The sequence below is a fragment of the Peromyscus eremicus genome, chromosome 17 (genome assembly GCF_949786415.1).
Source record: "Peromyscus eremicus chromosome 17, PerEre_H2_v1, whole genome shotgun sequence".
Lineage (NCBI taxonomy): Eukaryota > Metazoa > Chordata > Mammalia > Rodentia > Cricetidae > Peromyscus > Peromyscus eremicus.
Window position 1 is genome coordinate 8175532 of NC_081433.1, and position 15628 is coordinate 8191159.

The window sequence follows — 15628 nt, forward strand, 5'->3', positions numbered from 1 at the left end:
AAGCTAGAGTCATTTGTGAAGAGGAAACCTCAACTGTGGGACATTTTCTTGGTTAATGATTGATGTGGGAGGGCCCAGCTCACCGTTGGTGCCAACCAACCCTGGGTAAACAAACTGAGCAAGCCAGGAGGAGCAAGCCAGTCAGCTGCACTCCTCCGCCATCGCTGGATTAGCTCTGACTTCTCGGATGTTGGACTACGAGCTGTAAGATGAAACAAACTTTCCTCCCAAGGTGCTTTTGGTCATGGTGTTTTATCGCAGCAACAGAAACCCTCACTCAACCAGGGACAAAACTCAAGAACTAGAAACACAGCGGAAATGGTCCCAGAGCTCTCAGGAGAAAGCGTTCATGAGCAAGTAAGTTCAGATCCACAGGACTTGAGAGAAAGGACATGCTGACAGGTGATTGTTAGTCTCTGTGAAGACCAAAATTAAAGGGGCCAGGCAGTAGATAGAAAGAATTAATTCAACACTATTTCGCAGGGAGGAGGTCCCAGGGGGAGTGGTCAGCAGCTCCTCCCTGGAAGAGTAACCACTAACATGTAACCTACTGATTCTATTGTTACCTTACGCCCTTGCCACTAAGCACAAGAAGGGACATGCACTCACAGTACGGAGAAGCTTGGCTGAAAACTGTAGCCATACTCTGCAACCCAAAACCAGAATTCAGAATGTTAGCGTATGACCACTGAGGAGGCTCACTCAGCTTGTAGAGGTGCTTGCTACTGCCAGACTGGCGACCAGAGTTTGATCCCTGGAACCCAAGTAAGGGTGCAAGAGAAAACTGACTCCACCAAGTTGTCTTCTGACCTCCATGGGGAGGTCATATCACATGCCATATCACACACATGCACATAAATATTCCTTCTAATTTGCCTGTTAATCCTCATTTAAAAGACCACATAAGGCCAATTCACGTATATTTACATACCCACAATAATAAATAAAAATTACAAAAAAATGCTGGGTGGTGGTGGTGCACACCCAGCACTCCAGAGGCAGAGCCAGGTGGATCTCTGTGAGTTCAAGGCCAGCCTGGTCTACAGAGTGAGATCCAGGACAGGCATCAAAACTACACAGAGAAACCCTGTCTTGAAAAAAAACAAAAAACAAAAACAAAAACAGAAAACAAACCCCCCCAACCCCCCAAAAAAACAAACAAACAAACAAAACCCCCAAACAACAACAACAACAAAAACCCAAAACAAAAACATGAACACTGGTCTAGATGTCTGAATTCAGGGATGACGGGGACCATGTGCACAGGCTGAGGAGGACTGGTTGGTCTGATGCTTGCTGCCCTGGTCTTATTCCTCACACCCAAATGCACCATTAGGGTGGCTGTTTTTCTGGCCCAGATTTGTACTTTGTACCAACACCACTAGGAACAGCCAAAGTTCTAATGTCACCAGGATCTTGTCACCAATGCCTGGGTCTCCAGACATACTGTTTCAAGGACCCTTGGCCTCATCACTCACCCTACAGAAAGGCTTTGCAAGAGCTTTCCTGGGCATGGACTGGCTGGCCATAGGACACCCAGCAGAAGAGCTTGTACCCTCTGGCTCGTTCCTTTTTCTGAGATAAGCAAAGGCTGGTCTCTAAAAAGGGGTAGAGAGGCTGCAGAGATGATTCAGTGATTACAAGTACCGACAATTACAAGTCTCAGCACACACATGGTGGCTAATAACGTCTGCAACTCCAGTTCCAAGGGGAGACAACGCCTTCACCTGGGCACTGCACCTATGTGGTGCGCATATGTACACGCAGGCAAATCACCCAAACATATAAAATAAATAAATCTCAAAAAATTAAAAAAATATAGGCAGGGCAGACTACAGGGACCTGCTGCCTCCTTTCTTCCCGTGATGCACAGTGGACTCTGCTCTGCGTCCCTCCGTGTATACTGAGCACAAGAACCAGATCCTGCAGTGACAAGGTTGGGACGCAGGCCACACCTGACCACAAGTGAGTCCGCCTCGGCCACCTCTGCCAAGCGCTCCACCTAACTGTGCTGCACGACCTGCGAGTGTGGGATGGAACGGCCTCACACGTCTCATCTGTTTTCCTGAGGTTTTCATGCTGGAGATGGAAGCCAGTGCTGTGTGCATGCCAAAACTGCCGACTTCCATGGCACCATGCCCCTTTATCGTCCAAACATATCTTTTTTAAAAAATTTATTTTATGTGCATTGGTGTGAAGGTGTCAGATCTCCTGGAACTGGAGTTACAGACAGTTGTGAACTTCCATGTGGGTGCTGAGAATTGAACCCAGGTCCTCTGGAAGAGCAGCCAGTGCTCATAACCACTGAGCCATCTCTCCAGCCCCCTAAATATTCCTTCTAATTTGCCTGTTAATCCTCATTTAAAAGACCACATAAGGCCCATTCATGTATATTTACATACTCCAGGCAAGTAATCGTAGGTTGATAAGGATTATTCTTAGGAAGAAACGAGCCCGAAATAAGCCAGTACTCAGATGCAGAACTAAATAAAAACCCCAAATAAACCAAAACCTCACACTAAAATTTTCAGTTAAGAGCTTCCCAGATGTGTCATCTGTCGTAAAGCAGAAGCAGAATTAATTGTACAGCTCTGAAAGGAGCTGTGAAGCAGCCCGCTGTACGGTAGAGCCGTTTCAAGGCCTGGCCGGCCAAAGCACCAAGCAGAGAACAAGTCCCAAACACTCACACTGTCCGCTGACTGACAGCAACAGAGACAACACGAAACGCAAACCAGTTCATATTTTAAGTTTACAATATTTAAATTCAGAAGCCAAGACATTATCAGTTGACATTTCCAGTTACATGAAGGTTAAGTGGAACGAACACAGAGGCTGAAACAGAAACGGCATTGTCACAGCTGTCTGCTGGAGTCACAGAGTCTGTCCACTGACAATGTGATTCAGATCTGACACCTTGCAAACCTGGAGTTCATACTCACCTAAACCCTTTTGCCCAGGGTTCTTAGCGAAGGTAAAGGTGAACTGGTAAAAGTCTTTAAACTTGGCTGAGTCCTTAAGCTCTTGCTCCAGCTTGGGAAGAAGAGCTTTCAGTTTCTCTGTGCTATCACACCTGCAACAACAGAGAAAGGCTTGCGACCGGTCCCTCCTGGTTCACAGGAACCTCATCTCCCGGGTCCCTGCTAGTGCTGCTGAGATCCTACAGCTACCCAGCTGTCAGGCACTGAGGCCTCTGGGTGTGCACGCTGCACGTGTAAAAGGAAGGAAGATGCTGTGTGTGTGTGTGTGTGTGTGTGTGTGTGTGTGTGTGTGTGTGTGTGTGTTGAAACAAGGTTTCCCTGTGAGCCCTGGCTGTCCTGGAACTCACTCTGTAGACCCGGCTGGCCTCGAACTCAGAGATCTGCCTGCTCCTGCCTCCCAAGTGCTGGGATTAAAGGCGTGTGCCACCATGCCCAGGCTGTATTGTTTTGAAAATTGATTTTTCTTTAAAAAAGGCAATCTCCTTTAAAGACAGTAATCAGCCTGGACTGGGCTGTGCCTCGGCAGTCAGGTGCTTGCCGACTGTACGTGGGCCTAGATTCCACCCCAGCTCTGTAAAACAAAACAGATAAAAAGCCCCTCACACAAACAACCCCAAAACCTCAGTGAAAGTATCAACTGTTCTTTAAGGCATCAATGTGGAGCAGTGAAACAAATGGGCCTTTTTTGCTTCAACTGTGCAACAGGGAACAGAGTAAGAACGATACTCAACCGCTCATCCCAGGTAGGCCAACCTAAGGAAAACAAGCTGGAGAAACTCTGACAGCCCCAGACCACCCACTAGTCCACATCCTTATGGGATGTGGATGTGGTACTAATGGAGTGGACTCCTGTTGGTGAACAAGTGCCCCAGGCACCACCTCCAGGTAACCCACCTGGGCAGCAGGCACCCAGGCCCACAGAGGCTGAGGACTTCCCCTCCCCAGAGAGGCGGGGCCCATTCCCTTGTTTTTCCGTCTATCTCTACCACCCTGACAGCACTGTATATCTTGGAGCTTGATGTAAACATGAAATCATGCTATTTTGTGCTTGGTCTTTTGGGCCTACATTACGTGTGTGAGGTTCATCCTGTGGCATACGCAGATACAACTCAGTCATTACCTTTGTCATAGGAATTACGTGTGTGTGTGTGTGTGTGTGTGTGTGTGTGTGTGTGTGTGTGTGTGTATAATTTATAGAACATACTGAGGGTGATTATGTTGGTTGTTTGTAGTTTTCTTATCACAAGGAATGCTGTTAGCATTTCTATACACACAGCCTGAGCAAACATGCACACACATCTCACCAGGCACATGTCACTGGGAGCAGCAGCTCTTGGGTCAGGGTCAGTGCATCTTTGATGTGGTAACAATATGAGACCCACACACCATCGTCTCCCCAGGCCTATGTCATTGCCTGCTGCTGGGTCTTATTTCAGCCAACCTCCAGGCTCCATCTCCCTGCACCCAAGCTTCCATGATGAAGGAGACCTCACTTCTGATAGTCTCACTGGCGTCTGGACGCCTTTCAGGATGTGCTTGTTCACACCTCTCGCTTGCTTTCCAAGCGGGCTCTCATCATCTGTCAGATTCCTTAAGAGCTTTGCCAGCAGGCCATTTTAAAGCCCTCTCACCCAGAGTGTACAGCGGGCTCTCATCATCTGTCAGATTCCTTAAGAGCTTTGCCAGCAGGCCGTTTTAAAGCCCTCTCACCTAGAGTATACAGTGCCTCTTTGCTTTGTTTTTGTATGATGAGACGTTTTTACTTATTTATTTTTAGCACAAACCCTTTAAAGAAGCCCGTCCTTTATCATGTTTATTTGGTGACATAGCAAAACTTAACCCTTTTGCATGATCACAAAGTTATTTTCTGCATGATTTATCAGAGATTAAATGTTTTTAGTGTTGAGAACTCAATCCATTTGAAAATGATTTTCATATATGTTTTAACAGGGATCAAAATTAAAGACTTAGAAATCATCTTCCTTTTATGAAGCTCTCCAGTAGAGGTTGTTGAAAACATGGGATTTCTTTTCATTAAAAGTTTGTAAATTTTAAATTACAGAGTCTGGTGATATGGATGAGAACATCCCCCATAGGCTCACATGTTTGAATGCTTGGTTGCCAGTCGGTGAAGCTGTTTGGGAAGGATTGAGGGTGTGGCCTTGGAGGAGGCGTGTCACTGGGGGTGGGCTCTGAGGTTTCAAAAGACTCTCACCATTCCCGCTCTCTGCCTCCAACTTGCTGATCAAGATGTGAGTGAACGAGCCCTTAGCTGGTCCTGCCACCATGGGCTCCAACCCTCTGAATCTAGGCCACAAATTAAATGCTTTCTTTTATAAGTTGTCTTGGTCATGGCATTTTCAAAAGTAAGATACAAGTATGATTAAGAGTTACAAATTGTGGGCTGGAGAGATGGCTCAGAGATTAAGAGCACTGGCTGCTCTTCCAGAGGTCCCGAGTTCAATTCCCAGCAACCACATGGTGGCACAAAACCACCTGTAATGAGATCTGGTGCCCTCTTCTGGCCTGCAGAGATATGTGCAGACAGAACACTGTGTATATAATAAAAAAATTTTAAAAAAAGTTACGAATTTACAGCCAAGTTCCTGGACAGCCAGGGATACACAGAGAAACTCTGTCTCTGTCTTGAAAAAAAAGAAAAGTTACAAATTTACCACAGTTTCCTATTTCTTTTCATGTCAGTTTTCAGCAAGTTGTATTTTAAAAAACCTTTCTCTATTTCAAACAGGCTGTCAAGTTTACTGGCATAAATTTGTAATATCTATCATTTCTTTATGTTATTTGATTTTGTAAGTCTCTGTAGCAATGAGCTCCTGCTTTTGCTGATTATCAATTTTTCCATTTAGTAGTTTCTATTAAATTACTGTAGACAAGACTGGTCTCAAACTGAGAGATTCACCTCCAGAGTGCTGGGATCAAAGGCGTGCTGTGGTGATATATTGTGTACCCTAATAAAGCTTGTCTTGAGGATCAGAGAAGCAGAACAGCCACAGCCACCACCTCTTACGTCACCAACTCCACGAATCCTGACTGAAATCCTCTGAGTCCTCACCCGAAGGGATCTCAGCTGAACTGCCTTAGTTCCTGTTTCTTCACGCCTTATATACCTTTCTCCACCCTGAAATCACTTCCTGGGATTAAAGGCAAGTGCGCTTCCCAGTACTGGGATTAAAGGTGTGTGCAACCACTGCCTGGCTCTGTTCCCAGTGTGGCCTTGAACTCACAGAGATCCAGATGGATCTCTGCCTCCCAGTGATAGGATTAAGGGTGTGTGCCATCACTGTCTGGCCTCTCTGTCTAATCTAGTGGCTGGCTCTGTCCGCTGATCTTCAGGTAAGTTTTTTAGGGCACACAATATATTACCACAGTGTGTGCCACCACTGCCCAGCTATCCTCCTGCTTTCTGTACTTTGCTCTTGATGACCTTTCTCCTCATCCTCAAGTACTGGAGACTGGACCCAGGGCTTGGAGCATGCTCAGTTCTGTCACTACTACTCTGCCTGCCCAGCTCTACTTTCCTACGTAGGGAAGGATGGATACCATGCTGGCTAGTTTTATGCTGACTTGATGAAACCTAACATCATTTGGGAAGAGGGACTCTCAATTGAGAGAATGCCTCCATAAGGCAAGTCTGTGGTGCATTGTTGTCTTAGTTAGAGACTGAGGTCGGGGGGCCCACTGATGCAGTACCTACCATCCCTGGAATGTGGTCCTGGATGATATAAAAAAGCAGGCTGTGTGTCGGGCGGTGGTGGTGCACACCTTTAATCCCAGCACTTGGGAGGCAGAGTCAGGTGGATCTCTGTGAGTTCAAGGCCAGCCTGGGCTACAGAGTGAGTTCCAGGAAAGGCGCAAAACTACACAGAGAAACCTCATCTCGAAAAAACAAAAAACAAACAAACAACAACAACAACAACAGAAAATGAGGCTGAGCCCGCCCCGGGGAGCAAGCCATTGAGCACACTAAGCACACCCTCCATGGCCTCTGCTTCAGTCCTGCCTCCAGGTTCCTGCCCTGCTTGAGTTCTTGCTCTGACTTCCCTTGGTGATGCACAGTTACCGGAAAGTGTAAGAGGAAGCTCTTTCCTCTCCAAGCTGCTTTTGGTCATGGTGTTTGCTCACAGCAGGAGAGAGCCTAACTACAACAGATAACTTGGTGAACTGCTCACCGTTTCTTCTCTCTTTAGTATCTGGGAAGCAGGACTCTCCAAGGCTGTAATGTCACACTTTCTTCACCATTGTGCTGGCGAGTTTTATGTCAACCTGACACAGGCTAGAGGCATCTGAGAGGGGGAACCTCAGCTGAGAGAGTCCCTCCATCAGGTCTGGTTGTTGGCAAGCCTGCAGGGCATTTTCTTAGTAAGTGATGCAAGTGTGTGCTTTAGGGACAATTGACAGGTTTTTGGTTGTTCAGCAACTCAAAACAACTGACTCTAAAGCATCAGCAGTGAATGAGTGTGAGAAGCGTCAGCAAGCGGAACAAGTTGGCCTTTGTACCACCTCACCAAGTGTTCAGTAAGTCTAGCAATTAAAAGATACTTTTGTTGGGTGTTTTCATTTCCTTCTGTGTCACATCCGTTAAATGAGCAACATCTTAAGTCATTAATCCTAACTCCATTAGGTAGACTAGAGAAACAAAAAGCAAATGGTATTCTATTGGTATTTAACATAACCACATAACAAATTATACATTTAGTATAAAATAACAGGAGTGGTTAAAAATTCTACCCCGCTATTCACTGTTAATTCAAACTTGGAACAATATTTGTTTCAAAATTTTAAGTTTTATTTTTAGTAATTTAAATTATGCACATGTTCATGTGTGTATGTCTGCATGTGTGCAGGTCCCTGAGGAGGCCACAGGGGTCAGATCCCCTGGAGCTTGAGTGACAAGCCGTGGATTTGAACAACCTGACATGGGTGCTGGGAACTGAACTACAGCCCTCTGCAAGAGCACTGCAGGTTCTTAACCCGTGAGCCATCTCCTCAACCCAGGGGAGAAATGTTTAAATTTAAAGAATAAGAAGATTTAATGTGAATAAAGGTAGTAGATAAAAACTTGAGCTCGAAAGGAAACCAAAGGCTTATAATACACAAAGAAAATACATGTATATGAAATTAGTATTTGTAAGTAGTTGAAAATGATCCAAGTATCTTTCCTTCTGAAAAGTTTCAGTTGAGAATAATTCACTTACCCCAGCTCTGTCATGCCATCCACAAATTCCTTTTTGCTAAATTCACATTGAGTGGCAGCCCTGAACTTCCATGCTACGACCAAAACACTAATACTGGCAGGGTCCAGGTTCAGATCATCACAGAACTGCTGAATCCCATCAACTCCGATTTTGTTTTCATCCTGTGGGTCTGTTGTTAAAAATCGGGGGGAAAACATCATACTACATTGAAAATCAATCTAAAATAACTTCTTAGAATCATACTACTCTATTACACAGTTCTATCAAGCATTTCAGCCACACCAATCAATAAACAACCATTTTCTATTAAGTATGAAACAAATATGGAGCATTAAAAAATCTATCTGGAAAACAGTTCTATCCTTAAAAATCTAGGTTTCTGGATCTTAGGGAAGGAAGAAACACTGGCACTCTTGTAAAGAGAGGTCATCATTAAGAATCATTTAACGGCTGAGTACACCAGCTCAGAGGAGGAGTGTTCGCATGCATGCTTGAGGCCCTGGGTTCTAATTTCAACACCAGAAAAACTGAAACCAAAGCCCAAACTCTGACTTAATTTCTGGCTGAGGACGAAGCTAAGGAACAAAGGTTTGCTCCACGTGCACACGCTGTGGGTGTAAACCTCCAGCTCTGACGCTGGAGAACGGGGGAGGGAAAGAAGAGTGTTCACAGTTCTGCCAAAGCAAAGGTGATTGACTGTTTTCTTTTTAAGTAATTTCATTTGCTAGCTCTAATGCTGTATAATAATATATATAATATAATAATGCTTGGATAATAATAATTATCCAAGTCAGTTAGCTTAGGCACCCAAATTCAACAGCTTGGAAATTCACACTCCCTACCTCACATGTCTAGTTTAGAAAGAAAAGAATTCGGGGTCTGTCTATCAAAAAATGAAACAGTAGAGTATATTAAAGACACTTCAGCAAGACCTCAGAAACTAGATCTTTTCATTCCTGACAGATAGATGTATCATAATACATCATCATAGTTTATATGTGAATTCCATTGGTTCAAAGATACAAATGAAAAAAACCTGTGACTCCTTTGCCCAAATAAAGATTGCCTTTTATAGAAACTCTACCTTTCATTATTCAAGTACTATACACATTATTTCTATATATGATGGTAGCAAAGAAGTTTGTGTATTGTACACGTGGCGCATGTGTGCTGATGTGCATGCCCATGTGTGCATGGAGAGGCTGGAGGTCAACCTCAAGGATTTCCCCTTATTACTCTCCATGCTATTATTTTTTTGATGTTTTTATTTTATGTGTATGAATGTTTTGCCTGTATGTATTAAACCATGTGCATGCTTGTTGCCAGCAGGAGCCAGACAAGGGTGTTGGTTCCCCTGAATTGGAGTTACAAAGGGTTGTGAGCCACCATGTAGATGCTGGGAACCAAATCCCAGTCTTCTGTAAGAGCAGCAAGTGCTCTCACCTGCTGAGCCATTTCTCCAACCCCATCGTCTTATTTCTTGAGACAGGATCTCTCACTGAGCCTGGAGTATGATGCTTTGGTGGTATTAGATGGCTAGTGAGCCCCTGGAGTCCATCTATGTCTACTCTCCTAGGAGTGGAGTTACTGGCGTGTGTCTCCACACTTGGCTTTTACAGGGGTGCTGAGATTCTCAATGCAGGTCCTCATGCTTGTGGAGCAAGTACTTGGCTCACTGAGGCATCTCTCCAGCCCTACTACTCTACTCTGAATGATGCACTTTCTGTCTTTTGAGAGAGGGTTTTGCTGTGTGTCCCAGGCTGGCCTTGAATTTGCAGCAATTTGTAGCTGGAGAATTTTTCTCCAGCTCCCACCACCAAGTCCCGCCAGTAGCTCAAATCGGCAGCTGCTGCTCATTTGAGAGAGACAATTAAGAAGCTGTTTTTAGCTCCGTTTTAGAATTTTTTTTCTCAGTTTTTAGGTGGAAACTCGAGCCCTACATTGGGCGCCATTTGTAGCTAGAGAGATTTGTCCTGACTGTGGGCCAGGCAGGAAAACTCTAGCTACAGCAATTCTCTTGCCTCAGCTTCCCAAGGGCTGGGATATGCCACGGTGTGCACCAGCAAAGAAAAAAAAAATACACAGATGAAATGAATGAAGCCAGAACTCTTCCTGACAGCCTTATGCATGGAGAACCCCACCATGCTTAGGGGACAAAGGTTCTATTAAAAAGCAAACAAACAAAACCAACAAAAACCCTGCTTCAGCCTGAACAGACAGCTTCAGGGGAAAATGCAGTAACAGGCACAGCACAGCTGGAAGAGCAGCTGCTCGACTGTCCTCAGCATGGCATTCACTGCACAGGACAGGGATTGAGGGGTTGGGTGAAGGCTAGCTTGTCGTCAGTCTTCTGACTCTCTCCCTCATCTCCAGCCTTCCTGCTAAGGAGAGGGGGCTCTAGAACTTGTCCATCCCCTAGATCATCCATGCTGTTCGTCCCTGTATCATCATCCATGCTGTCCGTCAATCCCTGTATCACCACCCGTGCTGTGCTGTCCATCCATCCCTGTATCATCACCCGTGCTGTCCGTCCATCCCTGTATCATCATCTGTGCTGCTCACCACAGCGTTGGCTTTGCTGCCGTTCTACCCCTTACCTTTGTACCTTCCATACAGCTGCTCCAGCTTCTTCTGGTCCACAGTGCTCTTCATAGACTCTCGGTGGAACGCCTCTGGGTTTTGGAAGAAGCTGTCTGTAGCCTCGTCTAGTTTCCACTCATTCTGTGTCAGGCAGTAGATAGCAGTTTTCTCGCTAGCCTGGGTGCATGCCATGAACTGGCGGACTTTGTCCTTCTGAGTTGATTTAAGTTTATGCTTTGGGATGAAAAAAAAAAAAAGGTGGGAAAGCCAATGAAGCCATGTTTGCTCAGTCTCTGTTCTTTTGCTTGTTTTTGTTCTGTTGTTTGAGACAGGGTTTCACTGCGTAACCCTGGCTGTCCTGGAACTCGCTCTGTAGACCAGGCTGGCCTAGAACTCAGAGATCCACCTGCCTTTGCCTCCTGAGTGCTGGGACTAAAGGTGTGCACCACCACCTGGCATGCCTCTATTCTTAACACCTACATTTTAACTTGATTTATTTTTCTTGTTGGATTCAACTTTCAGAATAGTAGGAACCAAAACCTTGCTCTTCATCAGTTCAAAAAGACTATATAGTCTTCTGAAAATGGAAATGACAGTGTCTCTATAGTAACAAATATATAAAAGTTTAATCTCCAAAACTAATAAAAATCAACCTTTTATAGAAAATATACTACAAGCCAGGAGTGGTGGGGTACATCAGTCATCCCAGAACTTGGGAGCTAGAATTAGGAGGACTGTGAACAAGTTCAAGGCCAGCCTCTATGCAATGAGTTCTAAGGTAGCCAGGGGTTATATGGGAGACCCTGTCTATAAATAAGTAAATAAATAAATAAGCAAGCTAGCCAAGTATGGTAGTGCATACCTTTAATTGCAGCACATGGGAGGCAGAGGCAGGTGGATATTCACAGGTCAGCCTGGTCTGCAAAGAAAGTTCCAGGCCAGCCAGGGCCATGTAGTAAGCTTGTCTTAAAAAACAAAAAAGAAAAAAAAACATTTTCTTATCTACTTAGTTCCTTTTGTATAAAATATAGCTTTCCCCCCTTTAAAAATATTAGCACAATATCTCAGTGACACACATCAGGTACTGTCAACATCACAGGGACCTGATGCCATCACAGGGGCCGCCTGCAGAGTCATTAGCTTCCATTAAGTGTGGGCTGTAATGAATAGGGAGAGAAATGGACGGTTTGGAAGCCCTAGTTTTAAGGCTTTTCCTGGATTACAAGCAGAACCATGCTGATGGAACACACAAGTAACTAAGAGTTATGTTGGAGGTCACTGCAGAAGTGCCACACGCACAAAAAGAGCTTATGATGACATGAACACCATAGTACTGCATGTGAGATGGGAAGCAGGACAGAGGCTGTCTGTGGTCGGCAGTAAATAAACTGCCAAGTGACGGTGCTATATATAGTCTCCAGTGAAACAGGAGAGCATCTGCATACTTGCAGCCCAGCATGGCTACTTCTCTAAGGTAACTTGGGGAAGTCACACCAGCAGTGTTACTCATGTCTAGAAATCAAAACAGAGTCCATATTCTACAGGTGGCTTTATTTGGTAGTACTGGGGATCAAACCTGGGACCTCATGCATGCTATGAAAGTGCCATGCTACAGTGGTATATCACCCATCCTGAGGCTTTTATTATTATTATTATTTTAAAGAAGCTTTATACAATAATAAGGGAACAATTTTTACTTAAGAACAATTTTTACACTTATCTTGTTCAAATAAAGATGAGAATTTATAGCAACACAGAATAAATTTTAGCTTACAGAAATACATAATGAATAGCAAGGTGTAGAAGGAGAAATCAAGGGGCACAAGGCAGGAATGGGGTTAGAATAAAAGACATGCATACCATGTACAAGAGTTGAAAATGGGCTGAAAAGCAGGCTCCAAGCCTCCTAGCTGCCACAGCAAAGAAGAAAACTCGATTAGGTGAGGAAAATCTCTTGTAGTCACATGTAAAAATCTACCAATGGATCCAACATAGTTCTGTGCTCCTGGCCTCAATCCTGAGGGAAATGGTCCTCACAGCCCCTTATGAAGTAAGGCAGGTGCAATGCCCCCTGTGAGGATGTAAATATCAACAACAGACAACAGAGCACATCCCAGAGTCCTAAGACAAACCGCATGCTCATGTCAAAACACGCGTGTGCTGACCCAGCAGAAGAAGATGATGCAGTCAAATCCAGCACACTTGAGGAGGCACTGAAGATCCTGGGTGCCGAGACCTTATGGGGGCTCACAGTGACCAAACAGTCTTCCTAAGCCTCTAGAATGTCACCAGTCTCATGCTCTTCTTCTCACTGAGTATGCAGAAGAGGCCTCTAGGCACTCCACGATTATTTGTGATATAAAAAAGGATGAACAAAGATCAAAACCTTTTTAAAAAAATACAGAACATCTCATGTGCCATCCTTGCACAGTGGCCATCCCAATCTTCTCTGTATGGTTCCAATTTGAGTATATGTGATGCCAAGGTGAGCACAAGAACTTACCTTTTATGATGCTGGACAGTAAGATTTTTTTCATAGATGTAAGGGGAAAAATGGGTTCACTATTGCAACCTCCATCCCCAGATAGGGCCTCTCTGTGTAGTCCTGGCTATTCTAGAACTCACTCTGTAGACCAGGTTGGTCTTGAACTCACAGAGGTCTGCCTGTCTCTGAGTGCTGGGATTGAAGACATGTGCCACCACTTCCCAGCTATAAATTCTTTAGAAGATTTTGGAAATTTTATTTATTATTTTCATGTGTATGAGTGTTTTGCCTGCTTTATACCTGTGCACTGTGTGTGTGTGCAGTATCCATGGTGGCCAGCAGAGGGTGTGGAATACCCCAGAATGGAGTTCCAAATGACTGTGAGCTGCCATGTGAGTGCTGGGAATCGATCCCTGGTCCTCTGGAAGAGCAGCCAGGTATTCTTGACAGCTGAGCCGTCTCTTTACAAAGTCTAAAATATGTTTATTTTGAAATGTAAATTTCTGACATGGTAAATTCTGATGACCACTGTTATATACTACAAATACATGGGGCTCCTGAGACAAAGGCATAGACAGTGAATACTACAAGCTATAGTCATATAGTCTTTCACACATACTCAGCATTGAAGAGTAAAGGTCAATGGCTCAGACACTATGTACGTGCAAATAAAACTTTATACAGGCCTGGCTTGTTGGCTTTAATTGGCTGCTCCAATATAGGTTTGGGGGGAATATATTCTGCACACTATTCCTTAAAACTGAGTCTTTGAAAACAATAGACAAAGAATCCAAGGTACATTCTTGGCTAAGATCAAATTTAAATTAGGACAGATCTTATACACTATCCTAGTTATCTGACAACTGAAGGAGACAGTATCTTTTTATGAATCTGACAATCTCCCTATGGGAAGACTGGCTACTTAAAAAGCCTTAGGAGAAAGACAAATCTGACATGCCCTCTATCAAGAATAGACATGGTATCTTTACTGTGAAATAACCCTTAGTGCTAGAATCAACACTTCTGCCGTAGCTATAAAACTAACTTTGGGATATGTAAGAGAGTATCACTCAATCACAAAAAGGAATGAAACAGCGACAAATGCCACAATGTGAGTGAATCTCAAAAACACTGTGCTCAGCCAAACAAGCCAGACACAAAGGGCCACATATTACAGAAAATGTTATACGCTATATGCAATGTGCAGAATATGCATCTGGAGGTTAGTGGATACCAGGGGCTGAAGAGGAAGGGGGAGCTGGGAAGTGCTTATGGGCCCATGATTTTCTTTGAGGTGATGAAATATTTTAGAACTAGATAAAGGGGGTGGCTGTACAATATTGGGACCATGCTAATCACTATAAATTTGTACACTAAAAAAAAAAATCAACATAGCAAGCAAGAACCTCCAAGACTCCAGTTATATCCCCTGGAACAGCTGCACCATCTGACAAGTGTAATGTCACAGAGAGCTGCACATCAAGAAACTGTCGACATCTGGAAGACAGGATGATGCCTGGCTTTGAGCTATGACTTCTGAAGTCATCTCTGTAGGCCTCTCCCAGTGTGTTACAACTCAGCTTTATCTAGTGCAGTGGTTCTCAACCTTTCTAATGCTGCGACCCTCTAATACAGTTCCTCATGTTGTGCTGACCCCCAACCTATTTTTTTGCTACTTCAAACTGCAATTTTGCTACTGTTATGAATTGTAATGTAAATATGTGGCATGCAGGATAACTGATTTGTGACCCCTGGGAAAAGGTTGTTTGACTCCCAAAGGGGTCGTGACCCATAGATTGAGAACCACATCTAGTGCAAAGAGCATTATGTGATAGATGCAAGTATACCTCGGGCACTCAAAGAGGTTCTGAATGACCTCTATGTTAGTTAAAGAGTGGGCAGAGTGCAGACAGGAACGTAAACAGACCTCCCTTCAGTCTATTAAAACTGGCCTAGCCGTACAGGATACCCCCACCAACTGCGGACGTCAAGGGAGGGCCAAGGTGCTAGTCCAGCAGGAACTGCAGCGACACCCATGAAGGAAGAGCAAGGCGTTGGCAGCACAGTCACATAGTCTGATGTCAGCCTTTACAGACGCTGTCATTAAAGAATGATCTCCGGATGCCGGCATGGTAGTACATGCCTTTAGTCCCAGCACTTGGGAGGCAGAGAAGGATCAAGCACTGTGAGTCTGAGGACAGCCTGGTCTACATAATGCGTTCCTGACCAGTTAATGTTACATAGTGAGATCCTCCACCCACCTCACCACCCCAGAAAAAAGTGCCTGGCAAATTGGCTTGGTGTGCTCACCCCACAAGCCTGACAACCTGTGTTGTCTCCAGAAACCATGAGAAGGGGGAAGGAGAGAG

At 44.6% G+C, this 15628-nt stretch overlaps 1 protein-coding gene and 1 pseudogene across 2 annotated transcripts in view; both read right to left on the bottom strand.

The window, feature by feature from the left end:
- The window catches only part of Dcun1d2 (defective in cullin neddylation 1 domain containing 2), a 29959-nt gene that overhangs the window by 10933 nt on the left and 3398 nt on the right, over positions 1-15628 (bottom strand). For both annotated transcript variants that reach the window (XR_009374868.1, XM_059244410.1), the window contains exons 2-4: positions 10792-11008; positions 8195-8363; positions 2940-3070 (exon numbers count right to left, since the gene is read on the bottom strand). Coding sequence is in view for 1 of the 2 variants with exons in the window: in XM_059244410.1 (XP_059100393.1) it covers positions 2940-3070; positions 8195-8363; positions 10792-11008 (517 nt within the window). In the remaining variant the exon portion in view is untranslated. The remainder of the gene's footprint in view (positions 1-2939; positions 3071-8194; positions 8364-10791; positions 11009-15628) is intronic.
- On the bottom strand, positions 13167-13267 carry LOC131894776 (U6 spliceosomal RNA; annotated as a pseudogene).